The sequence below is a fragment of the Ranitomeya imitator genome, chromosome 1, assembly GCF_032444005.1.
Source record: "Ranitomeya imitator isolate aRanImi1 chromosome 1, aRanImi1.pri, whole genome shotgun sequence".
NCBI lineage: Eukaryota > Metazoa > Chordata > Amphibia > Anura > Dendrobatidae > Ranitomeya > Ranitomeya imitator.
In genome coordinates this window covers 347,584,526-347,611,772 of record NC_091282.1, presented here as the reverse complement: position 1 = coordinate 347,611,772, position 27,247 = coordinate 347,584,526, and the positions used below count along the sequence as shown (strand labels likewise).

General features: G+C 43.3%; 2 protein-coding genes across 2 annotated transcripts in view; one reads left to right on the top strand and one right to left on the bottom strand.

Annotated features, from left to right (window-relative positions):
• Positions 1 to 647: 647 nt before the first annotated feature.
• UQCR10 (ubiquinol-cytochrome c reductase, complex III subunit X) lies at positions 648 to 3,093 on the bottom strand. The gene is made up of 2 exons (XM_069760086.1): positions 2,872 to 3,093; positions 648 to 1,012 (listed from the first exon to the last, which is right to left on the bottom strand). The coding sequence occupies exons 1-2, from the start codon at positions 3,010 to 3,012 to the stop codon at positions 965 to 967; spliced, it is 189 nt and encodes a 62-aa protein (XP_069616187.1). The 5' UTR covers positions 3,013 to 3,093; the 3' UTR covers positions 648 to 964.
• Positions 3,094 to 3,139: 46 nt separating this feature from the next.
• The window catches only part of ZMAT5 (zinc finger matrin-type 5), a 36,017-nt gene continuing 11,909 nt past the window's right edge, over positions 3,140 to 27,247 (top strand). Inside the window, exons 1-4 of the mRNA XM_069760083.1 lie at positions 3,140 to 3,411; positions 19,706 to 19,768; positions 21,869 to 21,949; positions 25,813 to 25,915. Coding sequence (XP_069616184.1) covers positions 3,285 to 3,411; positions 19,706 to 19,768; positions 21,869 to 21,949; positions 25,813 to 25,915 — 374 coding nt within the window. The 5' untranslated portion in view covers positions 3,140 to 3,284. The remainder of the gene's footprint in view (positions 3,412 to 19,705; positions 19,769 to 21,868; positions 21,950 to 25,812; positions 25,916 to 27,247) is intronic.

Sequence of the window (27,247 nt, the reverse complement as noted above, 5' to 3'; positions counted from 1 at the left end):
AGTTTCTAGAAATCTTATTAATCACTAACCCCCGAAAGATCATCATAAAATACCGGCTGAAGGGATGGCCGCTGGGATTGAGGTGTAGGACGGGTTGATTTTCTATCCTTCCCTGTTTTATCCGTTTAGAGTGTCCAATATCTCCTTTCTCTTCATAGATTCCAATTTCAGGGAACTCTCTCTGCAGGTCTCCTGTCTAGGAACAGGAAACAAACTGAGGAGCGAGGGGGGGCCGCCCCTTTTATCTCTCTGTAGGTTTACTGTTCCTAGGGGCGGATCCCCTCTCTCAGTGGGTGCTGTTGTGGCGAAGAGAAAAATACCACGCGGAAACGCTCCGGTTTATTCTCCGCAGCATGCCAATTCTTTGTGCGGATTTCGCAGCGTTTTACACCTGTTGCATAATTGGAATCCACAGATGTAAAAATGCATGTGAAAACCGCGGTAAATCCGCAGGTAAAATGTACGGCGTCTTACCTGAGGATTTTTCTGAATCTGCACAGAAAAATCCAAACAAGAATCCACAACGTGTGCACATACCTTATTGTGTAAAAACATTTCTAGCAGGTTTAAGTATTTAATGTTCATGGAGCCATTTTTGACTAATTATTGCACTGTCTCAAGTAAAAACTGGGTGACTTGTTCTGGCATTTTATAGTAATTTTATGGACACCATTTTAATGTACTCTTCAAACAAAGTCACAACAGCACGTGTGAAGATAACCTACCAACAAAGGCAACCACTGGATATTAAATAAGAATGTTTATTACAGAAGTTGTTGAGTTTTATGCCAATTCTGATTCCATCAATCCATAGCAGCAAGGAAAAGATGACGTTGTAGAGGTTTTCTGAACAAAAGGTGCATCTAAGAAGTCACAAAGCAGGCGAGACTTGTCCCCTACAATCTAATCCTGGGAAAGATCCACTGTGTAAGATTCGGGAAGGTGTTCTGGACCTCTTGAACTCTTACTCTTCATTTTGTTCATACTGGTGCTTGATGTGCTTCCACATTTTCTAGAAATACCAAGAAGGATTTTAAATTAATTGATACAAAATAGAGCTCATATTAAACCGTATATTAGAATCCAAATTATATACATTATTACATAGACCTTAGACCTTATGAGACTAGTGTACTTATTTTCAAAAATTTATGTCAGAACGGCCATATAATCCTAAACTAAGTATTTTAATTCAGTTTTAGCTGGATTAAAATATTTTAAAAGGGTTGTCCACTTCAGATCAGTGGATCTAAAACACTAGGACATAGAAGGGAGCTAGCCCCAGGGACTGTCTTTGCTGCAGCAGTAACATCACATTGACCAAGTTGCATAACCGCTGTAGCTCATCACTTAGCTCAGGGGCTGTGCTGAGTAGACGTCAAGAGCCGCCGCGCTTAGTGATTGGCCTCAGCAGGAATGTGCGCTGTCAACGTGTCATCACCGCTGCAAGTAAAAACACAGACAGGTCAAGTACCTGCTCTTCATTATTTTTGGAACTTTGCAGTGCTTGGGGTCATCTTACCTGAAAGTGAACAATCCAGTTATTAGCAGGTACACCTTCAAAACATTATTATACAGCCATTCTGATATGGCTTTTTTTTAATAATTACCTTTTATTGACTTTCACTAAACACGTATTAACATTTTTAAAATCAGGATAGAAAGTCACTTAAGATTACATTAAAGATTTTCTTTTGGGAAACATTTCCCCTCTACGGACATCAAAACATAATGCATGTGGAAACAATGAAAGAAACTCCAATAAGCCTTAGTATATTAGTTATGCTTGATGCCATACTAAACTAACCCCATTCACAAATTACCTTCAGAAAACCAAAACAATCAAACAACACACGAAACACGGGGGTGGCAAAAGGGGTATAGCAGTCAAAAAAAAAAAAATCTCTCCCCCCGAGATGGAGTCGCCTACACAATAGCAGCCATCGGATCACCTCTATATACACTGATAACTGCTACTGCACGGAGGGAACCATTTTCAAGTGGTATGAAAAAAAATCCATCAGGATAACCTCAAGCAAATTTATTATTATCACAGTACGCATGCGATTATGATGCAGAGCAGGTGCACGGCTGGCGCCTGCACAAGGTTTTTTTTTTCCAGAATGTATATATTCATTATGTGGACTGGGGGCAGGTCAGTGATCAGTCACCTGTCAGCAGTCTTCATTATAAATATCTAATCAGGGCACCACATGAAGACCCCCTCCCCCACAGGCCGCCCCGGAGCACGAGAATATCATTAATCTTTATTTCCAGTTTGGAGTTAAACAACAACCACAAGACGGGTTTCATCACCGAGGTATCAGTTCAATCAATATAACGGCGCCGACCTGACACTGTCTGTAGGTTACGGTGCACAATCCCACTGACAGGGGGTTGTACAAAAAAAAAAAATGTATCCAAAAGATTGACAGTCACTAGGGATCAGGCCTCAGACCCAAATAATCAAGGACTGAGGGCCTAAGTCCATAATTGATTGAAGCAACAATGCATAGGTTACCAATGACAGTGATAACTGAAGGAGGTGGGGCGCAGACCCCAGAAGGGATAGCATGCCCAGTGAGGATCACGGAGCTGTTCTTACGGTACTGTATACCCCTCCTCACATGTAAAGTGCCATGCTATAATAATCAATAATAATAATGTCGGCGGTAAATGGCACCTAACACGAGATGGGGCAGCTGCAGTTACTTCCACGTGACAGAGGCGGCGCTATCCGCACACTGCATGGCCTCCTTCCAGTGCTCGGCTTCTGCCCTTGACCTCTCATAGGTCGGTTCCCCCGGTATCAGTGTCCGCTCTACAGCTGACCCCGCCGTGCCCTTGGACCGGTCACCCCTGTGCCCTTACCCCTCGGTTGAGGTGCTCGAACAAAGCGTCGGCTCCTTGGTCAAAGGCCCGCTCAAACAGCACCACCCCGAGCACGATGCTGAGGGTGAAGGTGGAGGTGCGGCGGAAGACGGAGCGGTACACGGTGTTCAGCAGAGACATGGTGGCGGAGCAGAGGCTCGGATGGAGCTGGTAGAAGGCGGCGTGACGTCACAGTCACGTGATAGTCCGGGCAAAAGAGAAGCGCCTCTCCGTGACGTAATAAAAAGGCGACAACATCCGGTCACATGACCAGACTCTGCGCTTGCGTTAACTCGTCCTGTGCCGTAGCCAAGTACTTTGCTGTAAACAATACGAGGTTGGAGAGTAGCCGTGACGCGGAGCAGAGCCGGGGCTGAGGGGGGAGCGGCTGGACGCAGTCCGGGGTCCTCGCCATGGGCCGCCGCTACTTCTGTGACTACTGCGACCGCTCCTTCCAGGACAATCTTCACAACCGCAAGAAACACCTGAATGGCGTGCAGCACCAGAGGTGCAAGAAGGCCTGGTACGACGTGTTCCGAGGTGAGGGCGCCATTACTATGTGCCGGCAGTTAGCAGGAGAGCCCAGACAGTAGCCCGCTCCCTGGCAGGTGCTGCCGCCATCCAGAGGGCAGGGCGCACAGGCTGCGGCCTATGGAGGCTACATAACCATCATGGCTCTTCTGTCCATAGGATGCCCCATGGGGAAAGCACAGAGGATAAAGGTTGTACTCAATGATCGCAATTGGGGTGCAGCGGTAGCCCCCACATTCAGGTGTGCTTGTTATTAGTGGCAGATCGTACATGGGGGCCTGGACGCTCGAAAGCAGCACTCCGGGCTATGGTGACCAGTTACGGAGTCGAGCTGCAGGTATCGGCAGCGACCACCTGCCACTCTGCTGCTCCACGCCATGCACTGTAATATCCTGTTGGCGCCAGAGCTAGTGCAGATGATGGGTGGGGATATTGGCCCCCATCCCTCTGATATTCTTTCTTAAGGAGAGGGCATGAATGTGGTAAGGCTACTTTCACACTGGCGTTTTTTTCAATACGTCACAATGCGTCATTTAGGGGCAAAAACGCATCCTGCAAAGTTGTCTGCAGGATGCGTTTTTGCCCCATAGACTAACATTGGCGATGCATTAACACACGTCGCAACCGTCGTGCATTACATTACATGTAACGTTTTTTGCTGCCGCCGGAACTCCGCCCCCACCTCCCCGCACCTCACAATGGGGCAGCAGATGCGCTGTAAAAATGCATCCGCTGCCCCCGTTGTGTGGCGCTTTCGCTGCTTGTGCCGCAACGTTGCATAGCAATGTGCGGTGCACAACACATGTGTGAAAGTAGCCTAACTGGTATCATCTAGTGCATGACTGTATAAAAAAAAAAAAAACATCCAGTTTTCATCCAGAAAAAAACAGACGATTTTTCATCTGTCCAAGACGTCTAACCCCTTAGCGACCGCCGATACGCCTTTTAACGGCGGCCGCTAAGGGTACTTAAACCACAGCGCCGTTAATTAACGGCGCTGTGGAAAAAGTAAATAGCGCCCCCCAGAGTCGGATTTTCTCCGGGGTCTCGGCTGCCGGGGGTAGCCGAGACCCCAGAGAACATGATTCGGAGGTTTTTTAACCCACCCCGCATTTGCGATTGCCTGCGATTGCCGGTAATTAACCTATCTCCCCCGATGCTCCTCGTGGCTCCCGGTGGGCGCCGCCATCTTGAAAATGGCGGGCGCATGCGCCCGCCAGCCGGCCCCGCGAGAATCTTTGGGGTCTCGGCTGCCGGGGGTAGCCGAGACCCCAAAGAGCATGATCGGGGGTCGGTTTTAGCGACCCCTGTTTTGCGATCGCCGGTAATTAACTGTTTACCGGCGACCGCAAAAAAAAAAAAAAAAGCTAAGTGTAATTCTCTGTCCTCTGATGTGATCGCACATCAGAGGACAGAGAAATAGGGGGATTCGGGGACCCTACAATACTCACCTGTGTCCCTGGATTTAGAATGGTGTCACACTTCATTATTTTCTATCATATAGACCCCTCAAAATGACTTCAAATGTGATGTGGTCCCTAAAAAAAAAAATGGTGTAAAAATGAGAAATCGCTGGTCAACTTTTAACCCTCATAACTCCCTAACAAAAAAAAATTTTGTTTCCAAAATTGTGCTGATGTAAAGTAGACATGTGGGAAATGTTATTTATTAACTATTTTTCGTGACATATCTCTCTGATTTAAGGGCATAAAAATACAAATTTTGAAAATTGCAAAATTTTAAAAATTTTCGCCATATTTCCGTTTTTTTCATAAATAATCGCAAGTAATATCGAAGAAATGTTACCACTAACATGAAGTACAATATGTCACGAAAAAACAATCTCCGAATCAGCGGGATCCATTGAAGCGTTCCAGAGTTATAACCTCATAAAGTGACAGTGGTCAGAATTGCAAAAATTGGCCCGGTCATTAAGTACCAAATTGGCTCTGTCACTAAGGGGTTAAAGTTGATCGGTGCAATAATCTCTTCAAATGTTATGTCATAAGTGTCAAACAATTAAAATCCACAACTGGTGATACAAACAAAACACTGACACATTTCTGGCACAGTCCTATGCAGATTTTGTCATTTACTTCTTTTTAAAGCTTTTTCTTCTGTGTTGTCATGCTGTTGTGTGACCATAGCCTATGGCTGACCATCTACATTAGATGGTTGTCGAACAGTCGTTTGACGGACGGCCATCTCTGCCCACACGTCCTACACAGGAGCGCTTATTCACCCCAGCGCTAATGTGTTCTCTATGAGAAAGCCGCCAACTGAAATGTCAGCCGGTTGCTTCTCTCAGGGAGAACGATGCTATCGGCAACAATAGAAGGAAAAAAGAGGGAGAGCAGAACTTCCAAGTGCTCAGTAAAACCTCTCTGCAATCTGAAATGGGACATGCCGACACCGCCATACACTTTAGACCGTCATCCGAACCCGTTGATGGTGGCAGGTTCTGCTGACATTAGTCCAATGTGTATATGGGCCCTTAAAGGGGTTGTTTGGGGTCCAAACACTAGGATCCTCATTGATTAACAGAACGGGGACGTTTTCTTCCTACTAGAATGGAGCAGCAGTGCGCATGCTGTTCCAGCAGCTCTATAGAGAATGAATAACAGGGATAAAAGTGCCCACTTAGGAACACAGAATTCCAGATTGGGAAATGTTATGTCAGTGGTACAGTATTACATACAGTTAGGGCCAGAAATATTTGGACAGTGACACAATTTTCGCGAGTTGGGCTCTGCATGCCACCACATTGGATTTGAAATGAAACCTCTACAACAGAATTCAAGTGCAGATTGTAACGTTTAATTTGAAGGGTTGAACAAAAATATCTGATAGAAAATGTAGGAATTGTACACATTTCTTTACAAACACTCCACATTTTAGGAGGTCAAAAGTAATTGGACAAATAAACATAACCCAAACAAAATATTTTTATTTTCAATATTTTGTTGCAAATCCTTTGGAGGCAATCACTGCCTTAAGTCTGGAACCCATGGACATCACCAAACGCTGGGTTTCCTCCTTCTTAATGCTTTGCCAGGCCTTTACAGCCGCAGCCTTCAGGTCTTGCTTGTTTGTGGGTCTTTCCGTCTTAAGTCTGGATTTGAGCAAGTGAAATGCATGCTCAATTGGGTTTAGATCTGGAGATTGACTTGGCCATTGCAGAATGTTCCACTTTTTGGCACTCATGAACTCCTGGGTAGCTTTGGCTGTATGCTTGGGGTCATTGTCCATCTGTACTATGAAGCGCCGTCCAATCAACTTTGCAGCATTTGGCTGAATCTGGGCTGAAAGTATATCCTGGTACACTTCAGAATTCATCCGGCTACTCTTGTCTGCTCTTATGTCATCAATAAACACAAGTGACCCAGTGCCATTGAAAGCCATGCATGCCCATGCCATCACGTTGCCTCCACCATGTTTTACAGAGGATGTGGTGTGCCTTGGATCATGTGCCGTTCCCTTTCTTCTCCAAACTTTTTTCTTCCCATCATTCCGGTACAGGTTGATCTTTGTCTCATCTGTCCATAGAATACTTTTCCAGAACTGAGCTGGCTTCTTGAGGTGTTTTTCTGCAAATTTAACTCTGGCCTGTCTATTTTTGTTATTGATGAATGGTTTGCATCTAGATGTGAACCCTTTGTATTTACTGTCATGGAGTCTTCTCTTTACTGTTGACTTAGAGACAGATACACCTACTTCACTGAGAGTGTTCTGGACTTCAGTTGATGTTGTGAACGGGTTCTTCTTCACCAAATTAAGTATGCGGCGATCATCCACCACTGTTGTCATCCGTGGACGCCCAGGCCTTTTTGAGTTCCCAAGCTCACCAGTCAATTCCTTTTTTCTCAGAATGTACCCAACTGTTGATTTTGCTACTCCAAGCATGTCTGCTATCTCTCTGATGGATTTTTTCTTTTATTTCAGCCTCAGGATGTTCTGCTTCACCTCAATTGAGAGTTCCTTTGACCGCATGTTGTCTGCTCACAGCAACAGCTTCCAAATGCAAAACCACACACCTGGAATCCACCCCTGACCTTTTAACTACTTCATTGATTACAGGTTAACGAGGGAGACGCCTTCAGAGTTAATTGCAGCCCTTAGAGTCCATTGTCCAATTACTTTTGGTCCCTTGAAAAAGAGGACGCTATGCATTACAGAGCTATGATTCCTAAACCCTTTCTCCGATTTGGATGTGGAAACTATCATATTGCAGCTGGGAGTGTGCACTTTCAGCCCATATTATATATATAATTGTATTTCTGAACATGTTTTTGTAAACAGCTAAAATAACAAAACTTGTGTCACTGTCCAAATATTTCTGGCCCTAACTGTATATCAGTACACTTGCAACGTGGAGCTTTATTAATTATGCTATGTTGAGCAGTCTCGCCTATGGTGAGTTATATGGGATAAAGTTTCCCCAAATTATATTAAGTCTCCCCTTCTTTAAAAAGTGAGAGGTGACCATGTTGAGGGTGCCAACAATTTTGTCCAGACCGATTTTTGCAATTTTGTGTGAAATGATGTCTTTGATGTCTGAATTTGCCTTTTTTTTTTTTTTGTGTTGTTCCAATACACACAAAGGAAATAAAGATGTGTATAACAAAACATGAGTAATTACAATAATTTTCTGGGAGAAATACTTCGTTTTCTGGAACACTTTCAAGGGTGCCAACACTTTCGGCCATGACTGTATGTATGATCGTTACAGTCTAGCTGTGATATTTATACAAGCATTCTTTGCTGACATGTCAATGAAGGATATCCACTTGTGTGAACGGGGACCTTGAGTAACCTGGGTCCACTTGGAGCAGTCTCATGTCTTAAGGGTATCCTCAGTGATCCTCAACCTACTGAACAGCCGCACAGCCAGCTCTTCCCTCTCCTAGTGTATCCTCACCCACCCCCTGCAGACTGTGAGCCCTCGCGGGCAGGGTCCTCCCTCCTTATGTACTCGTGTGCCTTGTTATCTGCTCATGTTTAATGTATTTGTCTATATTTGCCCCGTATTCACATGTAAAGCGCCATGGAATAAATGGCGCTATAAAAATGTATAATAATAATAATAAAAAGGGTATGTGCACATGCTGCGGAAAACGCTGCAGGTCCGCAGCAGTTTCCCATGAGTTTACATTACAATGTAAACCTATGGGAAACAAAAAACGCTGTGCACATGCTGCAGAAAAAAACGTGCGGAAACGCAGCGGATTATATTCCGCAGCATGTCACTTCTTTCTGCGGATTCCGCAGCGGTTTTACAGCTGCTCCAATAGAAAACCGCAGTTGTAAAACCGCAGTGAAATCAGCAGAAAAATTGCGGTAAATCCGCGATAAATATGCAGCGGTTTTGCACTGCGGATTTATCAAATCCGCTGCGGGAAAAATCCGCAGTGGACCAGAATACGTGTGCACATCTATAATATAACGCTGGGAGCGTCACTCTGTCTGAAGCCTTTATGGACTGCGCAAGCGCCGGCGCAGTCTGGACCCCACAGAGTGACGCTCCCAGGAGAACGCGGTATGCGTAAACACTGAACGCACACCGCAATCTCCACTGGAGAGGCAGGGACCGTGACCGTTCCAGCGCTGCGCGCCACTCCATGTTCCGGGTCCTCTGCCTGTGACGTTCACAGTTCAGAGGGCGCGATGACGCGCTTATTGCGCGCCGCCCTCTGACTGAACAGTCACAGCCAGAGGAGCCGGAACACGGAGCGGTGGGCAACGCTGGATCAAGGCCAGGTGAATATAGCATGTGTCGGGGGCCTGAGCTAGCGGCGACTCCGGCACCCGACCCCCACAGCGCGCCGGTGTCCCCGCCTGCTCAGGTTCCGCAGCACTCGGCGCCCAGCGACGATAGGCGAGTATGTTTTTTTTTTTTTGTTTTGTGATATATATATATATATATATATATATCGCTGCAGCATACGGGGCATATACAATGGAGCATCTTATGGGGGCCATCAACCATAATGGAGCAGTGTACGGGGGCATATACAATGGAGCATCTTATGGGGGCCATCAACCATAATGGAGCAGTGTACGGGGGCATATACAATGGAGCATCTTATGGGGGCCATCAACCATAATGGAGCAGTGTACGGGGGCATATACTATGGGACATCTTATGGGGCCATAAACCTTTATGGAGCAGCGTATGAAGCATATGGATGGGAGCAGCACATGACAGAACGGTAGCGCAGTATGGCAGCAGCACATGACAGAACGGGGGTGCAGGATGGGTGCAGCACATCAGAATAGAGGCGCAGGATGGGCGCAGCACATGTCTGAATGGGGGTGCAGGATGGGAGCAGCACATGTCAGAATGGGGGTGCAGGATGGGAGCAGCACATACCAGGATGGAGACCATATACCAATATAAATGCTCGCCACCCGGGCGTAGAACGGGTTCAATAGCTAGTAGCCTTATAGTTGCAGGAAATAGTAAGTGATCCCTTTAGAATTAGATACATTTGTGCATTGATTACTAATGTTGATGAGCTGTTCTGTCACAATTAGGAAAACATTATCTACTAAACTAAAAACACACAGACAGTTGTCCCATTAATGGAGAACATTGAAGAAACATCCACAGTGTAGGGAAGAAAGTGAACTTCTGTGTTACTGACTTCTCCAAAAGCTAAATGGAAAATGTGTTTCTATTAGGGCTCATGCAGATGAATGTATTTTGCTGTCAGAGCGCAATCAGGCAAAACAGTGGATCGCACCCAGACTATGGGGCCGTGCAAATGTCAGATTTCTTCCTCATACAGAGTCTGTCTGAGGTAAAAATTGCTGCATGACTGGTTTTGATCCTATATTCGGATTGCACTCTGCAAGCAAATCAATGAGTGTGTGGAAAAGATGGGGCTGCACTCGGATGACGTATGAGTGCACTCTGATTTTTTTTCTTCATCTTTTCCTCATCTGAGATAATCGAATCACAGTTTGATCAGAGTGTCATTTGCGATTCTCTTGGATGATAGAATCTATTGTTGTCTGCCCCTGCCCTAAAGGAGAAGAAATTGGAAGTGTCTGGTGATTTAAATTAAGGCACACAAAGCTTCGTTACCGACGAATCTGGTAAAATAAAGAAAAATTAAGTGTGAATCCTTCCTCATGCCAAATGGCTTTTAGGAAATAAGTTATAGCGATGGAAAAAGCTACAGAATAATTCTTAAATCTTCACTCCAGTGGTTTTTTTTAACCCCTTCACGGCCTTGGCGTATCCATATGTCCAGGTCCATAAGTCCTTACCGACATTGGACGTATGGATGCGTCCAGGCGATTTTGCGCGCACAGGAGCAGTGCTCACGACCGCCGCCTGGTATTTAGCGATTCTGACAGCTTACACCCAGCACGATATCGATAGCGGCATTTGGAAGGCAGAGAGAGGGATCCCATTCTGTCCCTTGAACTGTGCCCCCACAACATCATCACGGGCCCCGTTCATTGCCATGGTGACAGGATGCTGTCATGACGACATCCAGGTCACCAGGCATTAACAGGTTAATTAGATCATGTGCAGTGTATGATCTAACTAACTTGTCCGTTGTAACTGTCTGTTGCAAAGCATAGCAATGCTCCCACAATGCTATGCTTTACAACTGTGATCAGACTGCCAAAAGTGAAAGTCCCATAGTGGGAAAAAGTGAAAAGTTGTAAAAATATTTAAAAAAAAAAAAAAAAAATCACAACATTGAAAAAAAAAAGTACTGTATATTTTTATGGAAAAAAACCAACAAAACCAAAATGTACACATATTTGGTATAGCCACTTCTGGAATGACCCACCCTATAAAAATGTAATCCTAGTTAACCCGTTCAGTGAAGAAAAATTAAAAGCTCTGGGGTAAAAAAAAAAATATTTGGCGGTAAAAATGTAATTTCTTCTTTCTTTACCGCCCAATGGTATAAAATTCAGTGAGGCACATGTGGTGTCAATATGATGACTGCACCCCTAGATGAATTCATTGGGGGGTATAGTTCTTTAAAATGAGTTCACATATCAGAGGTTTCTGCTGTTCTGGCACCTCAGGGGCTCTGCCAACGTGACATGGCACCCTGAAACCGATCCAGCAAAATCTGAATTCCCATGTGGTGCTTCTTTCCTTCTGAAATTTGCACTGTGCCTCAAAAGTAGTATTACCCCACATATGTGGTATTGGCGGCGCACTCTGGAGAAATCACACAACCAATCTTTGGGTCCATTTTCTTCTGCTATGCTTCCTAAATAAATAAAATTTTTGTGGGGAAAAAAGATTTTGTTTTTTTATTTTCACTGCTCAATCTTATAAACTTCTGTCAAGCATCTGGGGGTTCAAGGTGCTCGCTACACATCTAGGTACATTCCTTGAGGGGTCTAGTCTCCAAAATGGGGTCACTTGTGGGGGTTTCCAATGTTTAGGCACATCAGGGACTCTCCAAACATGACATGGTGTCCGCTAATGATTCTAGGCAATTTTGAGTTTAAAAGGTCAAACGGCGCTCCTTCCCTTCTGAGCTCTGCCGTGCGCCTTAGTAGTTTTCTCCCACATATGGGGTATCTGGGTGCTCAGGAGAAATTGCACAACAACTTTTGGAGTCCTTTTTCTCTCCTTACCCTTGTGAAAATGAATACATTTCTTGGAAAAATGAAAAATCGCTGGCTTAGTTTTAACCCGTCTTAACTTCTTAAGAAAAAAAATTGTTTTAAAAATTATGCTGCGTGTAAGCTAAACATGTGGGAAATGCTGGATATTAACTATTTTGTGTAACATAATTTTTTTGGTTTAAGGGCATCAAAATTAAAATTTTGTAAATTTGCGAAATTTTTGACAAATTTATGATTATTTGTTTTTCACAAATAAACACAAGTCCATTGAACAAATGGTACCACTCTCGTGAAGTACAATATGTCACGAGAAATCCGTCTCAGAATCTGTGGAATCAATTGAAGCATTCCAGAGCTATAAAGTGACACTGTAAACTTTGGCCTAGTCATTTTTGTGAAAACAGGTTTGGTGGGGTGGGGGGGTAAAGGAGTTAAATTGTACTGCTGGAGTGGTGTCACTAATCTAACCTCTATGCACCTAGTATTTTACTTACCAGCTGCCATATTCTTTTGTTACCGGCGCCGTTCCAGTCGGTCTTCTGCAGGTTGTGACCTGCTGGATCGCGCCATTATTTGCTATGTGAGCCAAAAGTCTCTTGTCGATGTTAGGCCGGGGTCACACTAGCGAGTTTTACAGATGTATGAGAGGCGCAAAAACTATGCATTGCACACAGACCAATGATTCTCTATGGGGCAGCTCCTATCTGCCATATATTTCTGAGCTGTATTTTACGGGCGCGTAGAATATCGCAGCATGCTGCGTTTATCAGCGTATTGTGCAAAAAATACGCCAATGAAAGTTAATGGGGGTGAGAAAAATACGGATTATACACGAACCAACAGTGTGACTTGTGAGAAATACGCAGCGGAGTTCTATAGAAAAGACGGCAATTCAGTGCGGTGTACAGTAAAATCACACGGACAGGTTTTATTAGAAAAGATAGAATAAATGTCTACACATAGTATAGGGATATATGTGTGTATGTGTGTGTGTGTGTATATATATACTCGAGCGTGGGAATTTTTCTGAATATTTTCTCACGCTCGAGTTCATCTGAGTTTATACCAGCAGGGGGCGCAGCACCGCAAGTCTAGGTAGCTACATTCCCCTTCTTCCCATTCATTCCCCAGATTTTACAGGCAAGAGCGGCTGCATTAGCGGAGCTCCTGCTTCTAAAATTATTTAACCCAGGGGTGTCAAACTGCATTCTTCAAGGGCTGCAAACAGGTCTTGTTTTCAGGATTTCCTTGTACTGCACAGGTGATAATTTAATCAACAACTCATTATTTATGTAGGTGATTAAATTATCACCTGTGCAGTACAAGGAAATCCTGAAAACATGACCTGTTTGCAGCCCTCGAGGAATGCAGTTTGACACCCCTGATTTATCCCCTTCAGATGGATATACAGTGGGGCAAAAAAGTATTTAGTCAGTCAGCAATAGTGCAAGTTCCACCACTTAAAAAGATGAGAGGCGTCTGTAATTTACATCATAGGTAGACCTCAACTATGGGAGACAAACTGAGAAAAAAAAATCCAGAAAATCACAGTCTGTTTTTTTTTATCATTTTTTTTGCATATTATGGTGGAAAATAAGTATTTGGTCAGAAACAAACAATCAAGATTTCTGGCTCTCACAGACCTGTAACTTCTTCTTTAAGCGTCTCCTCTTTCCTCCACTCATTACCTGTAGTAATGGCACCTGTTTAAACTTGTTATCAGTATAAAAAGACACCTGTGCACACCCTCAAACAGTCTGACTCCAAACTCCACTATGGTGAAGACCAAAGAGCTGTCAAAGGACACCAGAAACAAAATTGTAGCCCTGCACCAGGCTGGGAAGACTGAATCTGCAATAGCCAACCAGCTTGGAGTGAAGAAATCAACAGTGGGAGCAATAATTAGAAAATGGAAGACATACAAGACCACTGATAATCTCCCTCAATCTGGGGCTCCACGCAAAATCCCACCCCGTGGGGTCAGAATGATCACAAGAACGGTGAGCAAAAATCCCAGAACCACGCGGGGGGACCTAGTGAATGAACTGCAGAGAGCTGGGACCAATGTAACAAGGCCTACCATAAGTAACACACTACGCCACCATGGACTTAGATCCTGCAGTGCCAGACGTGTCCCACTGCTTAAGCCAGTACATGTCCGGGCCCGTCTGAAGTTTGCTAGAGAGCATTTGGATGATCCAGAGGAGTTTTGGGAGAATGTCCTATGGTCTGATGAAACCAAACTGGAACTGTTTGGTAGAAACACAACTTGTCGTGTTTGGAGGAAAAAGAATACTGAGTTGCATCCATCAAACACCATACCTACTGTAAAGCATGGTGGTGGAAACATCATGCTTTGGGGCTGTTTCTCTGCAAAGGGGCCAGGACGACTGATCCGGGTACATGAAAGAATGAATGGGGCCATGTATTGTGAGATTTTGAGTGCAAACCTCCTTCCATCAGCAAGGGCATTGAAGATGAAACGTGGCTGGGTCTTTCAACATGACAATGATCCAAAGCACACCGCCAGGGCAACGAAGGAGTGGCTTCGTAAGAAGCATTTCAAGGTCCTGGAGTGGTCTAGCCAGTCTCCAGATCTCAACCCTATAGAAAACCTTTGGAGGGAGTTGAAAGTCCGTATTGCCAAGCGAAAAGCCAAAAACATCACTGCTCTAGAGGAGATCTGCATGGAGGAATGGGCCAACATACCAACAACAGTGTGTGGCAACCTTGTGAAGACTTACAGAAAACGTTTGACCTCTGTCATTGCCAACAAAGGATATATTACAAAGTATTGAGATGACATTTTGTTTCTGACCAAATACTTATTTTCCACCATAATATGCAAATAAAATGTTAAAAAAACAGACAATGTGATTTTCTGGATTTTTTTTTCTCAGTTTGTCTCCCATAGTTGAGGTCTACCTATGATGTAAATTACAGACGCCTCTCATCTTTTTAAGTGGTGGAACTTGCACTATTGCTGACTGACTAAATACTTTTTTGCCCCACTGTACATCGTGGGACATGACTGAGCATCGGAGAGGTATGGGATATTGTTGTTTTTTTATTTTAACTTTGTTTCAGATAACAAGGGTCTTCAATTGGATTGAGAGTATAATAAACTATTACAACACCCTGTGTCTTTATTTCAATAAAATACCGTATATACTCGAGTATAAGCCGAGATTTTCAGCCCAAATTTTTGGGCTGAAAGTGCCCCTCTCGGCTCATACTCGAGTCACGGTGGGTGGCAGGGTCGGCGGGTGAGGGGGAGAGGGCGCTGAGGCATACTCGCCTAGTCCCGGCGATGCTGGCGCTCCCCCTGCCGTCCCACGGTCTTCGGTGCTGCAGCTCTTCCCCTCTTCAGCGGTCACGTGGGACCGCTCATTAGAAAAATGAATATGGACTCCACTCCCATAGGGGTGGAGCCGCATATTCCTTTCTCTAATCAGCGGTAACGGTGACCGCTGATAGAGGAAGAGGCTGCGGCACCGAAGACAGTGTGACAGGCAGGGGCAGCGTCAGGAGCGCCGGGACTAGGTAAGTATCTCATATTTACCTGTCCACGATCCACACGCCGGGCGCCGTTGTCTTCCCGGCGTCGCTCCGCTCTGACTATGCAGGTCAGAGGGCGCGATGACGCATATAGTGTGCGCGCCGCCCTCTGCCTGATCAGTCAGTGCGGAGAGACGCCGGGACGAGACGCCGGGAGCTGCAAGCAAGAGAGGTGAGTATGGCTTTTTTTTTTTTTTTTTATTGCAGCAGCAGCAATGGCACAGCTTTATATGGTACATCAATGGGGCAATAATGAACGGTGCAGAGCACTATATGGCACAGCTATGGGGCAATAATGAACGGTGCAGAGCACTATATGGCACAGCTATGGGGCAATAATGAACGGTGCAGAGCACTATATGGCACAGCTATGGGGCAATAATGAACGGTGCAGAGCACTATATGGCACAGCTTTCTATGGGGCAATAATGAATGGTGCAGAGCACTATATGGCACAGCTATGGGGCAATAATGAACGGTGCAGAGCACTATATGGCACAGCTATGGGGCAATAATGAACGGTGCAGAGCACTATATGGCACAGCTATGGGGCAATAATGAACGGTGCAGAGCACTATATGGCACAGCTATGGGGCAATAATGAACGGTGCAGAGCACTATATGGCACAGCTTTCTATGGGGCAATAATGAATGGTGCAGAGCACTATATGGCACAGCTATGGGGCAATAATGAACGGTGCAGAGCACTATATGGCACAGCTATGGGGCAATAATGAACGGTGCAGAGCACTATATGGCACAGCTATGGGGCAATAATGAACGGTGCAGAGCATTGTATATGGGGCACAGCTTTATATGGAGCATCTATGGGGCAATAATGAACTGTATAGAGCATTATATGGGGCTCCTGATTCAATATGGATATTTAAAAACACTTAACCTACTGATGTCTCAATTAATTTTACTTTTATTGGTATCTATTTTTATTTTTGACATTAAGTGGTAGCTGCTCCATTTTCCACCCTAGGCTTATACTCGAGTCAATAAGTTTTCCCATTTTCTTTTGTGGCAAAATTAGGGGGGTCGGCTTATACTTGGGTCGGCTTATACTCGAGTATATACGGTACTTTTTTCATAATATGTGTGTGTGTGTGTTTTATTACCCATTTACTACTATTGGATTAATAATGGATAGGTGTCTTACTGACGCCTCTCCATTATTAACCTGGCTTAAGTCCCCTTACAATAGCAAGGTGACATTAACCCTTTATTACCCCATATCCCACCGCTACACGGGAGTGGGAAGAGAGAGGCTAAGTGCCAGAATATGCGCATCTTCCAGATGTGCCTTTTCTGGGGTGGCTGGGGGCAGATGTTTTTATCCAGGGGGTCCTATAACCATCGTCCCTCCCTAGGCTATTAATATCTGCCCTCAGTCACTGGCTTTCCCACTCTGGCGGAGAAAATTGCGCGGGAGCCCACACCAATTTTTTCTGTGATTTAACCCTTTAACAGCCCCCAAATTTTACACACACTTGTAACAATACTAATGAGGAATATGTAAAAAATAAGGGATATGAAATGGTTTACTGTATGCATACCATGTCTCATATCCTGTCGGGTTTGACTATAGTGTGTGTGTTTTCATGAATATTTGAGCCCATGGATCACATATTTTGCAAGCCGGCGAGAAAATCTCGCTGTACGGAAGCCGAATTACATACGGTGGATGACATGCGTAAAATACACTGCCACACCCTGCCTACGGATGACATACGGTTCACTGTTTTGGGATAATTTCTGCGTATTACGCATGTAAAATACGGACCGTATTTCCCTACACTGAGTGTGACTCCGTACTTAGTCTGAGAGCCAGAACAAGCCTCTCGTAGCTTTACATTGAGAACTTGTGACCCTTACCTCTGACTTGCAGTCAGTCAAAAGTTGCTGTCACAAGATGGCGGATCAGAGCCGGAGCTGCACCAGGAGGAACTATAGACTGTGGCCTGTGATGATACTACTAGAGTCATGGAACTTGTTTTATTGGCACCACTCCAGTACTGAAATAAAACAAATGTTGGAGTGGTGCTTTTACAGTTTTGACTGTGCACAGACACTTGTCTGCAAACGGAGAAAATTCAGACTGGTGCAACTCTCCTTAAAAGTGGGCATCCTGTTAGGATCACCTCAATAGGGTCCTGGAAGAGGTAAGACAAAACCAGAGAACTGCAAAAGACTACTGGCGCAAAAGCTTTGTGTTTTAGAATAGCCAAAGTCTGAGGACATGCTATGGCATGACCTAAAGAGGGCTGTGCCTGAACATTATGCAAGAAATATTAATAAACTGAAACTTTATAGCGACAAATGGGCCAAAATTCCTTCTTAACACTGTGCAGATCTTTACATCTGCAATAGACTGGTGATTTTTTTCTAAGTGGAATTGACTGGTTATTCTACTTGCTCCCTGACCTGTTGATGGTGACTTTAGTAAAAAAAAAAACACAGAAAATCACATTGTATGATTTTACATACTTATTTCATGCAATTTGATACAATAGAAAAACAGAACTTAATGTGGTACATAAACCTTTGTTTGCAATTACAGAGGTCAGACGTTTCCTGTAGTTCTTGACAAAGTTTGCACACAGTGCAGCAAGGATTTTGGCCCACTCCTCCATTCAGATCTTCCCCAGATCTTTCAGGTTTTGGGACTGTTGCTGAGCAACATTGAGTTTCATCTACCCCCCCAAAGATTTTCTATTGGGTTCAGGTCTGGAGACTGGCTAGGCCACTGCAGGACTTTGAAATGCTTCTTACGGAGCCACTCACTAGTTGCTCTGGCTGTGTGTTTCACGTCATTGTCATGATGGAAGACCCAGCCATGACCCATCTTCAGTGCTCTTACTAAGGAAAGGAGGTTGTTGATCAAAATCTCGCAATACATGATGACCCCATCCATCTTCCCTTCAATACTGTGCAGTCGTCCTGTCCCCTTTGCACAAAAGCACCCCCAAAGTATGATGTGTCCCCCACCATTTTTTATGGTTGGGACAGTGTTCTTCGGGTTGTACTCGTCTTTTTTCCTCCAAACACAGCGAGTGGAGTTAATACCAAAAAGTTCTCAACTGACCACATGACCTACTCCCACGCCTCCTCTGGATCATCCAAATGGTCAGTGGCAAACTACAAACGGTCCTGGACATGGGCTGGCGTGAGCAGGGGGACTTAGCGTGTTGTACAGGATTTTAATCCATGACAGCGTAGTGTGTTACTAACGGTAATGTTTGAGACTGTGGTTTCAGCTATCTTCAGGTCATTGGCCAGGTTCTCCCATGTAGTTCTTGGCTGATTACTGACATTTCTCAAACCATCCTTGCCCCATGAGGTGATCTTGCATGGAGGAAGATTGACAGTCATCTCGTGTTTCTTCCAATATCTAATAATTGTGCCAACACTTGTTGCCTTCTCACAAAGCTGCTTGCCCTTTGTCCTGTAGGCCATCCCAGCCTTGAGCAGGTCTACAATTTTGTCCTTGGTGTCCTTAGACAGCTTTTTGGTCTTGGCCATTATGGAGAGGTTGAAGTGGGGTTGTGTGGACTGGTGTCTTTTATTCATGTAACAAGTTCAAACAGGTGCAGTTAACCCAGGTAATGAGTGCAGAGTAGGAGGATTTCTTAAAGAAATAAAAATCTAACAGGTCTGTGAGAGGCAGAATTCTTGCTGGTTGGTAGATGATGAAATACTCATTGCATGCAATAAAATGCAATTTAATTATGTAAAATCACAATGTGATTTTTCTGTATGTGTATATATATACATACATACATACATACATACATACATACATACATACATACATACATACATACACATATATAATAAAAAAAATTTAAGATTCTTTCTCTCACAGTTGTATTGTACCTATGATAAAATTGCAGACCTCTCCATGCTTTGTAGGGGGGGGGGGGACTTGCAAAATCGTCAGTGTATCAAATATTTATATTTCCCACTGTATTTAATTTCAAAGAGTTCACTTTCTATTTCTTGGAACTAAATAGTGACTGCTAATTTATAGTATATACATCTATTATATATTGCATATAGGTATACTGCATTTTTTTAATATTGCTGTCATTTGTAGACCATTCTTACTCTTTGGAATTATTCTCTACATTAGATGCTTCCCAGATCCTTGCAGAAGAGGAAACCAAGAAACTGTGCAGACGTTTTCTTCAGACAGGTCGGTATTGAAAATTCTTGCTGTAATTGTAGAAGAATAACGCCAAACTTGTAATGTTTGCTAAGCCAGTTTGTGGGTGATCCCTTTTAAAAGTGAAGATGAAATCCAAAACTCTCTTAGGCTGGTTTCACACTTGGTTTCAAAACGCATGCGTTTAAAAAAAAAAAAACGCATGGTGAAAAAACGTGTGCAAACGCTACGTTTTTTTTGACGCATGCGTTTTTGCATGTGGTGAAAAAAACGCGGCGTTTTGACGCGTTTACATGCGTTTTTTCATGCATTTGCGTTTTTTAAACGCATGCAGATAAATGTGTGACAGCTGCCAATCATCAAAATAAAGTAAAAAACCCACTATAAACAGAAAGAGCTAGGGTTAGGGGTAGGGATCCTAACCCTAAAGGGATCCTAACCCTACCCCTAACCCTACCCCTAACCCTACCCTTAAAGGGATTAGGGGTAGGAGTAGGGGTAGGATCCCTTTATCAATTTTATGGTGTGGGGTGGTTTATCAGTGTGTTTTTTTGTTTGTTTTTTAAAAACGCATGCGTTTACATAGACAGCAATGCATCTTTTTGCCGCAAAAAAAACGCATGCATTTTTTTGCCGCAAAAACAAACGCCGCTAAAAATACTACATGTTGCATTTCTGCAACACAACGCATGCAGAAAAAACGCATGCGTTTTTAATGTTAAATATAGGGGAAAAAACGCATGCCTTTTTTTGCGTTTTTTACCGCAAAAACGCAAAAAAAAAACAACGCAAATGTGAAACCACCCTTATACCGCACTGGGATGACAGCAGCGGCATGTGTGTAACACTTTGTAAACCTAAGACAGATCTGTCACCAGATTTCACAATACAAGCTGTATACCTTAGGCTGGGGACACAGTGTTTATGGTCACTAGTATATGGCTAGCTAAGTATAAGCATCCAAACATCATGGAGACCCATTATTTAAAAAATAAATACATAAAAAAATGGATACTGCACGGTAGACTTTCCTTTTTTTCCTTTGTGCGGTTGCTATCTATAGAAAAGCACAATGTGCTGCACTCTTCTATACAGTATTCAGATGCTTGCCTATCAGGTACGGTCCAAAAGGACACATTTGTGACCTGAGAACTATAGAGTATATATGGGGAAAAGTTCTACATATTTACTGGGCTAAGGGCAAAGAAACAGTGAAACATTAGCCTTATTAAAAACTAAAACATTGTAAGACAATCCCCAAAGGAGGCAGATTTCTCTGGACTTTAAAGGGAACCTGTCACCCCGTTTTTTGAGATTGAGATATAAATACTGTTAAATAGGGCCTGCGCTGTGCGTTACTATAGTGTATGTAGTGTACCCTGATTCCCCACCTACGCTGCGCAATACATTACCAAAGTCGCCGTTTTCGCCTGTCAATCAGGCTGGTCAGGTCGGGTGGGCGTGTTCACAGCGCTGTTTCTTCCTCAGCTTTACGTTGGTGGTGTCCGCACGTTGAGGTGACTAATCCACTGTGGGCACGTGAACAAGGAGCGCGCGATCTGCGCTATCACCCCCTGTCATCGGTGGGGGCGGCCATCTTCCTGGTGCCGCGCGTGCGCAGATGTAGTGCTCTGCTGCACGGGGCTTCAGGAAAATGGCCGCGGGATGCCGCACGTGCGCACAAGAGATCGCGGCGGCCATTTTCCCAAAGCCGAGATGCAAACTCGCGCGCTCCTTGTTCACGTGCCCACAGTGGATTAGTCACCTCAACGTGCGGACACCACTACGCCACCAACGTAAAGCTGAGGAAGAAATAGCGCTGTGAACACGCCCACCCGACCTGACCAGCCTGATTGACAGGCGAAAACGGCGACTTTGGTAATGTATTGCGCAGCGTAGGTGGGGAATCGGGGTACACTACATACACTATAGTAACGCACAGCGCAGGCCCTATTTAACGGTATTTATATCTCAATCTGAAAAAACGGGGTGACAGGTTCCCTTTAAAGGGAAGAAATATATATTTTTAAAGTTATTTTTCAGTTGGAAGTTATTGCTTGCATTTTTTTTTTTTTTTACATCTTCTATTGTTAGTGTTCCTTTAAGCACTTTGCTTCTCTTCTTTTTCAGGTCTATGTGATTTTGGTCCTTCCTGCCATTTTTCACATATGACGGCACAAGATCTGGATACTCTAAAATCTCATGCTGAAGGTAAGGAATAGTATCAGACAGTACGACTTACTTCACTGAAGTCTAAAGTTAGCTACATGCTTGTTGGCCAAACAGCTGTTCCTCCTTAGTCTCCCAACAACATCTTCACTTGTCTTACCATGGGTGTTTTTGGTTTTTTTTATGGGTAGGCCTTTGTCAAGTAACAAACCCAACCCTTCTTTTCCTCAATGTCAGGAAAGAGATATTACTAGCTATGAATTTACCCACTACAGACAGTATTTTGCTGCCCCAATTACTGGCATTTTTTAGCTGCCATTTCCTGGTGTCCCAAAAAAGGAAAATATTTTTTAAATATATTGGTAATGAAAAGTGCATTAGCCATTAATATCAGTTGGTTGCCTTAATTTTCTAAAGCTACACTGTTTTGCATGGGGGAAATCCTGAGGGAATGAAAGCCACCAATTTGGTCCCTAATTTTGAGGATGGCTGGTGGTTCCAGTAGTCATATTCCCACCAATTAACCAGTTATGGTAAATTGTATTCATTATGCAGGAGAAAATTAATCGTTTAAAAAAATGAGTGTTCTTGTTATCTGCTGAAGTTTATAGAAAGCCATGAATATGCTAAAAATCACTTTATATTCCCTTACAATTTTTGAAAGTAAAAGGAACGTTACAATTATAGCTAGCTTCATGCAATTTTGATTAAAGTGAACCTGTCAGCAAGATTTTACGAAGTAAACTACAGGAATTGTTAGGTTAGGAGTGTTACACTGATTAAAATGATACTTGGGGTGAAGAAATCCATCTTGTGTAATCAGTGTTAGAAGTTTTCGGCTAATCATACGCCTGTGCTCCGGGGCGGACTGTAGGAAGAATCTTATCTTGCTCCTGACTTGGTGGGACTGTACAGTAGGCAGAATCTTATCTTGGTCCTGACTTGGTAGGACTGTACTGTAAGCAGAATCTTATCTTGGTCCTGACTAGGTGGGACTGTACTGTAGGCAGAATCTTATCTTGGTCCTGACTAGGTGGGACTGTACAGTAGGCAGAGTCTTATCTTCCTGCTCTAAGCCATAGAAACCAAGGAGAGACATGCCCACAGGCCGCCCCAAATCACAAATGTTCCTCATCATAGAGACAGACTGTTTCAGGGCGGCCTGTGGGCATGTCTCTTCTTGGTTTCTATGGCTTAGAGCAGGACGATAAGACTACCTACTGTACCGTCTCACCCCGGAGTGCGGGCATATCATTAGCTGAAAACTTCTAGCACTGATTTATACAAGAATCACAAGATGGATTTCTTCAACCCCAGGTGTCATTTTAATCGGTGTAACAGTGCCAACTTAACAATGCCTGTAGTTTACTTAGAAAAATCCTGCTGACCGGTTCACTTTAACTTCCAATCCCTTCAGTAAACCCCCAGCCCATATTTAAAAATCAGCGTGCATGTATCATTAATAAGAAGGGTGATAACTAGTGACGAGCGAATATACTAATTACTCGAGATTTCTCGAGCATGCTCGGGGGTCCTCCGAGTATTTTTTAGTGCTCGGAGTTTTAGTTTTTCTTGCCGCAGCTGAATGATTTACATCTGTTAGCCAGCATAAGTACATGTGGGGGTTGTCTGGTTGCTAGGGAACCCCCACATGTACTTATGTTGGCTATCAGATGTAAATCATTCAGCTGTGGCAAGAAAAACTAAAACTCCGAGCACTAAAAAATACTTGGAGGACCCCCGAGCATGCTCGAGAAATCTCAAGTAATGAGTATACTCGCTCATCACTAGTGATAACGTTAAGAAAAGTTCCAGTTCCACTCACGTGAGTGTCAGTAGAGGCTGTGCAGGGAAAGTGATAGTTTTTCTTTCCGGATGTCACTTACAGCTTTTCCGCTACCATTTAGAGACCCAAAACCAAGATGTGAAACTTTTCATGTTGCTTCCTGATATTAAATGAGTGATTTACCCCAAATATCTCCGCTGGGATATTGACCCTTGTATCATTTGAATGCCAAGATTCTGAAACTAAGCTCTAGCCATAATATTCTAGCTGCAGATGGGGATTTAAGGGAATCTTTCAGCCGTTATTTGCCATGTAATCCGAGAGCACCATGATGTAGAGGCTGGGAGCCTGAATGCCAGCAAATTGTCACTTACTAGACTGTGTTTTTGTTTCAATAAAATCAGTGTTTTACCCTCAGGAAAATATCATTAGAGGACTTGGGTGTCTCGTGCTTCTTGGTCCAGCCATGCTCTCCCCACAGACTGGCTGCTTTCTGTGCACACTGTATATTGACATAAAGCTTTTAATGAGTTGTGTGGATGGAGTTATATAGAGCTCAGCATAACAGCTGCACTCAGTAAACTAAGTGGTACATCGCTGGAATCAGGGTCTCTGTTCCTTCATCATGCTGCGGTCAGTTTACATGGCAAAAATCTGCTGACAGATTCCCGTTAAAATCTTGACTTAATAAGTCCTCCCTCCAGTATTTGATAAGTGTCCATCCTTTGACCACTGCAGTTAAACACTTGCGTCATAACTCCGCAGTGAGTAGTAATGCTACTGCAGTGTGAGCAATCGTTTTAAATGGTTGTAATGTAAAAAAACACCCCTGATTCACATAGGTAATTTTTTTTTTGACTTGTGCAAAAGTCGGAACATTGTTTATCCTGTACTGTAAACGCTGTAAATAAAAATGCCTTTAACTCGCCTCTCCAAAATAATTTTAAAAAAGTTACCGTATCTAAAAAGTTTTATGTGCTCAAACATGATACTGATTAAAACTAGAAGTTTTTGCTTTTTAAAAAGTTTATTTTAAAAATTAGCAAAGCTTAAGACTATTGTGATATTGGCGCAATCGTACTGACCTACAGAATGAAGCTACATGGTCATTTTCACTGATTAATGAGCACTAAAAATGGTGGAGTTCAAAACTACAGCTCGTTTGACAAAAAGAAAAAAAAAAAAAAGCCCTCAGGTGGCTATCAGGGTATGTGCACACGTTCAGAATTTCTTGCAGAAATTTCCTGACAAAAAACGGACATTTCTGCCAGAAATCTGCATGTGGTTTTTACGCGTTTTTTATGCGTTTTTTTCCCAATAGCGGGAAAAAACGCGAAAAATCCGCAAAATTGATGAACATGCTGCTTTTTTTTAGCGCAATGCGTTTTTTTAGCGGAAAAAAACGCACCATGTGCACAAAAATTGCGGAATGCATCCTAAATGATAGGATGCATATGTATGTGGTTTTTTTTTTATGCGTTTTTACCGCAAAAAAAAGTGAAAACTCCTGAACGTGTGCACATACCCTTTTTACAATAGAAAAATTAAAAACGTGTGGCTCTTGGAAAACTGGAATGAAGGGAAAAAAAACATGCAAATGAAAAATGGCCCCAGCAGGAGGGGAGTTCAGTCTAACTTGGCTTTTGCTATTGAAAGTAGTTGACATTTGTCGTCTCCTCCGTCCAGACAATTCTCTCTTATATTCCTGTCATTTGCCGCATTTGTAAACATTATGCAAAATCCAGGAAGTACTCATGTATAAATCAAAGAGAACGCTCCAGTATTCATGATTTATTAGCCTCATGTTTTTTTAATTGTGATGTAAGGGGAGCAGAGAGCTTTTTTTCCTTCTTATCCAGCGGATATTGTGCTTGGGGTGATAATTACATCTGTTTATGAAAAATGAAACGGTGTCTTAAGATTTTGCAGCCAGAAATCAAAGGTGGCACTTAGTAATATATTTCTTTCACTGCCTTCAGTATACACGGTTATTCTGCGACTATACAATGTACAGCCCGTGGTCTTCCACATGGTGGACAAGCACTGGCTTTGTGGATCATCAATGAATGGTAGAAAGTAGACTTTGAGTTTAATAGTCCTTTGTATATCCTTTGTATAGCCGAGAGAAGAGCGAGAGAAGAACTAAGTAAGCAGATTCCTCCTTGTAATGTAGCGTCTTGGTTGGAAGAGAGAGCGAAGAGGGAAAGCACACGCAGTGACAGGTAAGCACAGCAGGGGGAGCTACGCTTCATCAATTGTATTCTTCATGCTGATTTCTACCACTGCACTTATTAGCAGGCCAATTCAGGTGTTCTCTGCATCCTAAGCACAGAATAGGCTCCTAAGACGTGGCACTGGTAACGTGTCTCTGTCCACGCCTCAGACTTCAATCTCACATATAGTGTGGCTCACTCTACATTGATTTTAGGACTTGAGCCATAAGCTCTGCTGCATTTATCCACAGCATGACTTTGTATGGAAATGTATTCAAAGACAGGGCCGGCTCTAGGTTTTTATGGGCCCTGGGCGAAAATCTCAGTGGGCCCCTTTAACACATACCACGATTCATGATGCACAGATACGGAAGATAAATATAGGTATAGTACAATGCCAAAGATTTCACTCACTTCTTACATTACATGAGTGATATCTATTGTAAATTCTTCAATTCCATATAGCAGAGTGATTTCTGCAAGTCAACCCCTTATGTGCCAATTCAGGCAGGCAGGGGCTCACGCACACACCCGGTGTACTATGTTATGCCCCTCAGTTTAATCTCTCCATACTGATCATCTACCTGTATAGATTTGGCACATTGCATACAACATCCAGTTTCAGTTGGACTGGCAAACTTTTTTTATAGGACAGGCTTTACCACTTCCATCTCTGTATTTATTTCTTTGGCTAATTTTTTTTGATGAGTTATACAAATATGTCTACATTGTGGGATTTTATTGCCTTACCGGTTTCCGTGTGTCCTTTTGCATTTGTGCACCCAGTTCTGTGTGGAATTGTCCTATGTTTTCCCGTACCTGTTTTATTTTCATTGTGTATAAAAAAGTTTTTACATTTTTATACTTTCAATGGACCTTTCAGTCGTTTTTGGTGTTCCCACACCCTCCTTCCTATCTCTGTGTTCAATGACTAGTCCGTATTGTTGTCCATTACCTATGTCAGCAAAATTTGATTTCCATTCTAGACTTAAGAATATACATTTATATTCCAAATATGCTGAATTCGTGCATGAGTTCCCTTTATTAAAGAAAAAGTGAGCATCACTGATCAGGCGCTTGTGCTTATTTAAATACAAAAAAACTGCCCCTCCACAAAAAAAAAAAAAAGTTTCTGTAATGGATTTCAGGTTGTAGCTACTGTAAAACTACAACTCCCATCATGACCCGGCATCCGCTGGCTCTGAGGGAATGCTGAAAGTTGTAGTTTTGCTGCAGACACAATTCTATTAGAAGTAAATAGTCAATACATTAAAAGCCACAATAAAGAGGAATTTAAAATTCCCCCAAAATTCAAGAATAAATACCGCAAAAAAGGGCAAC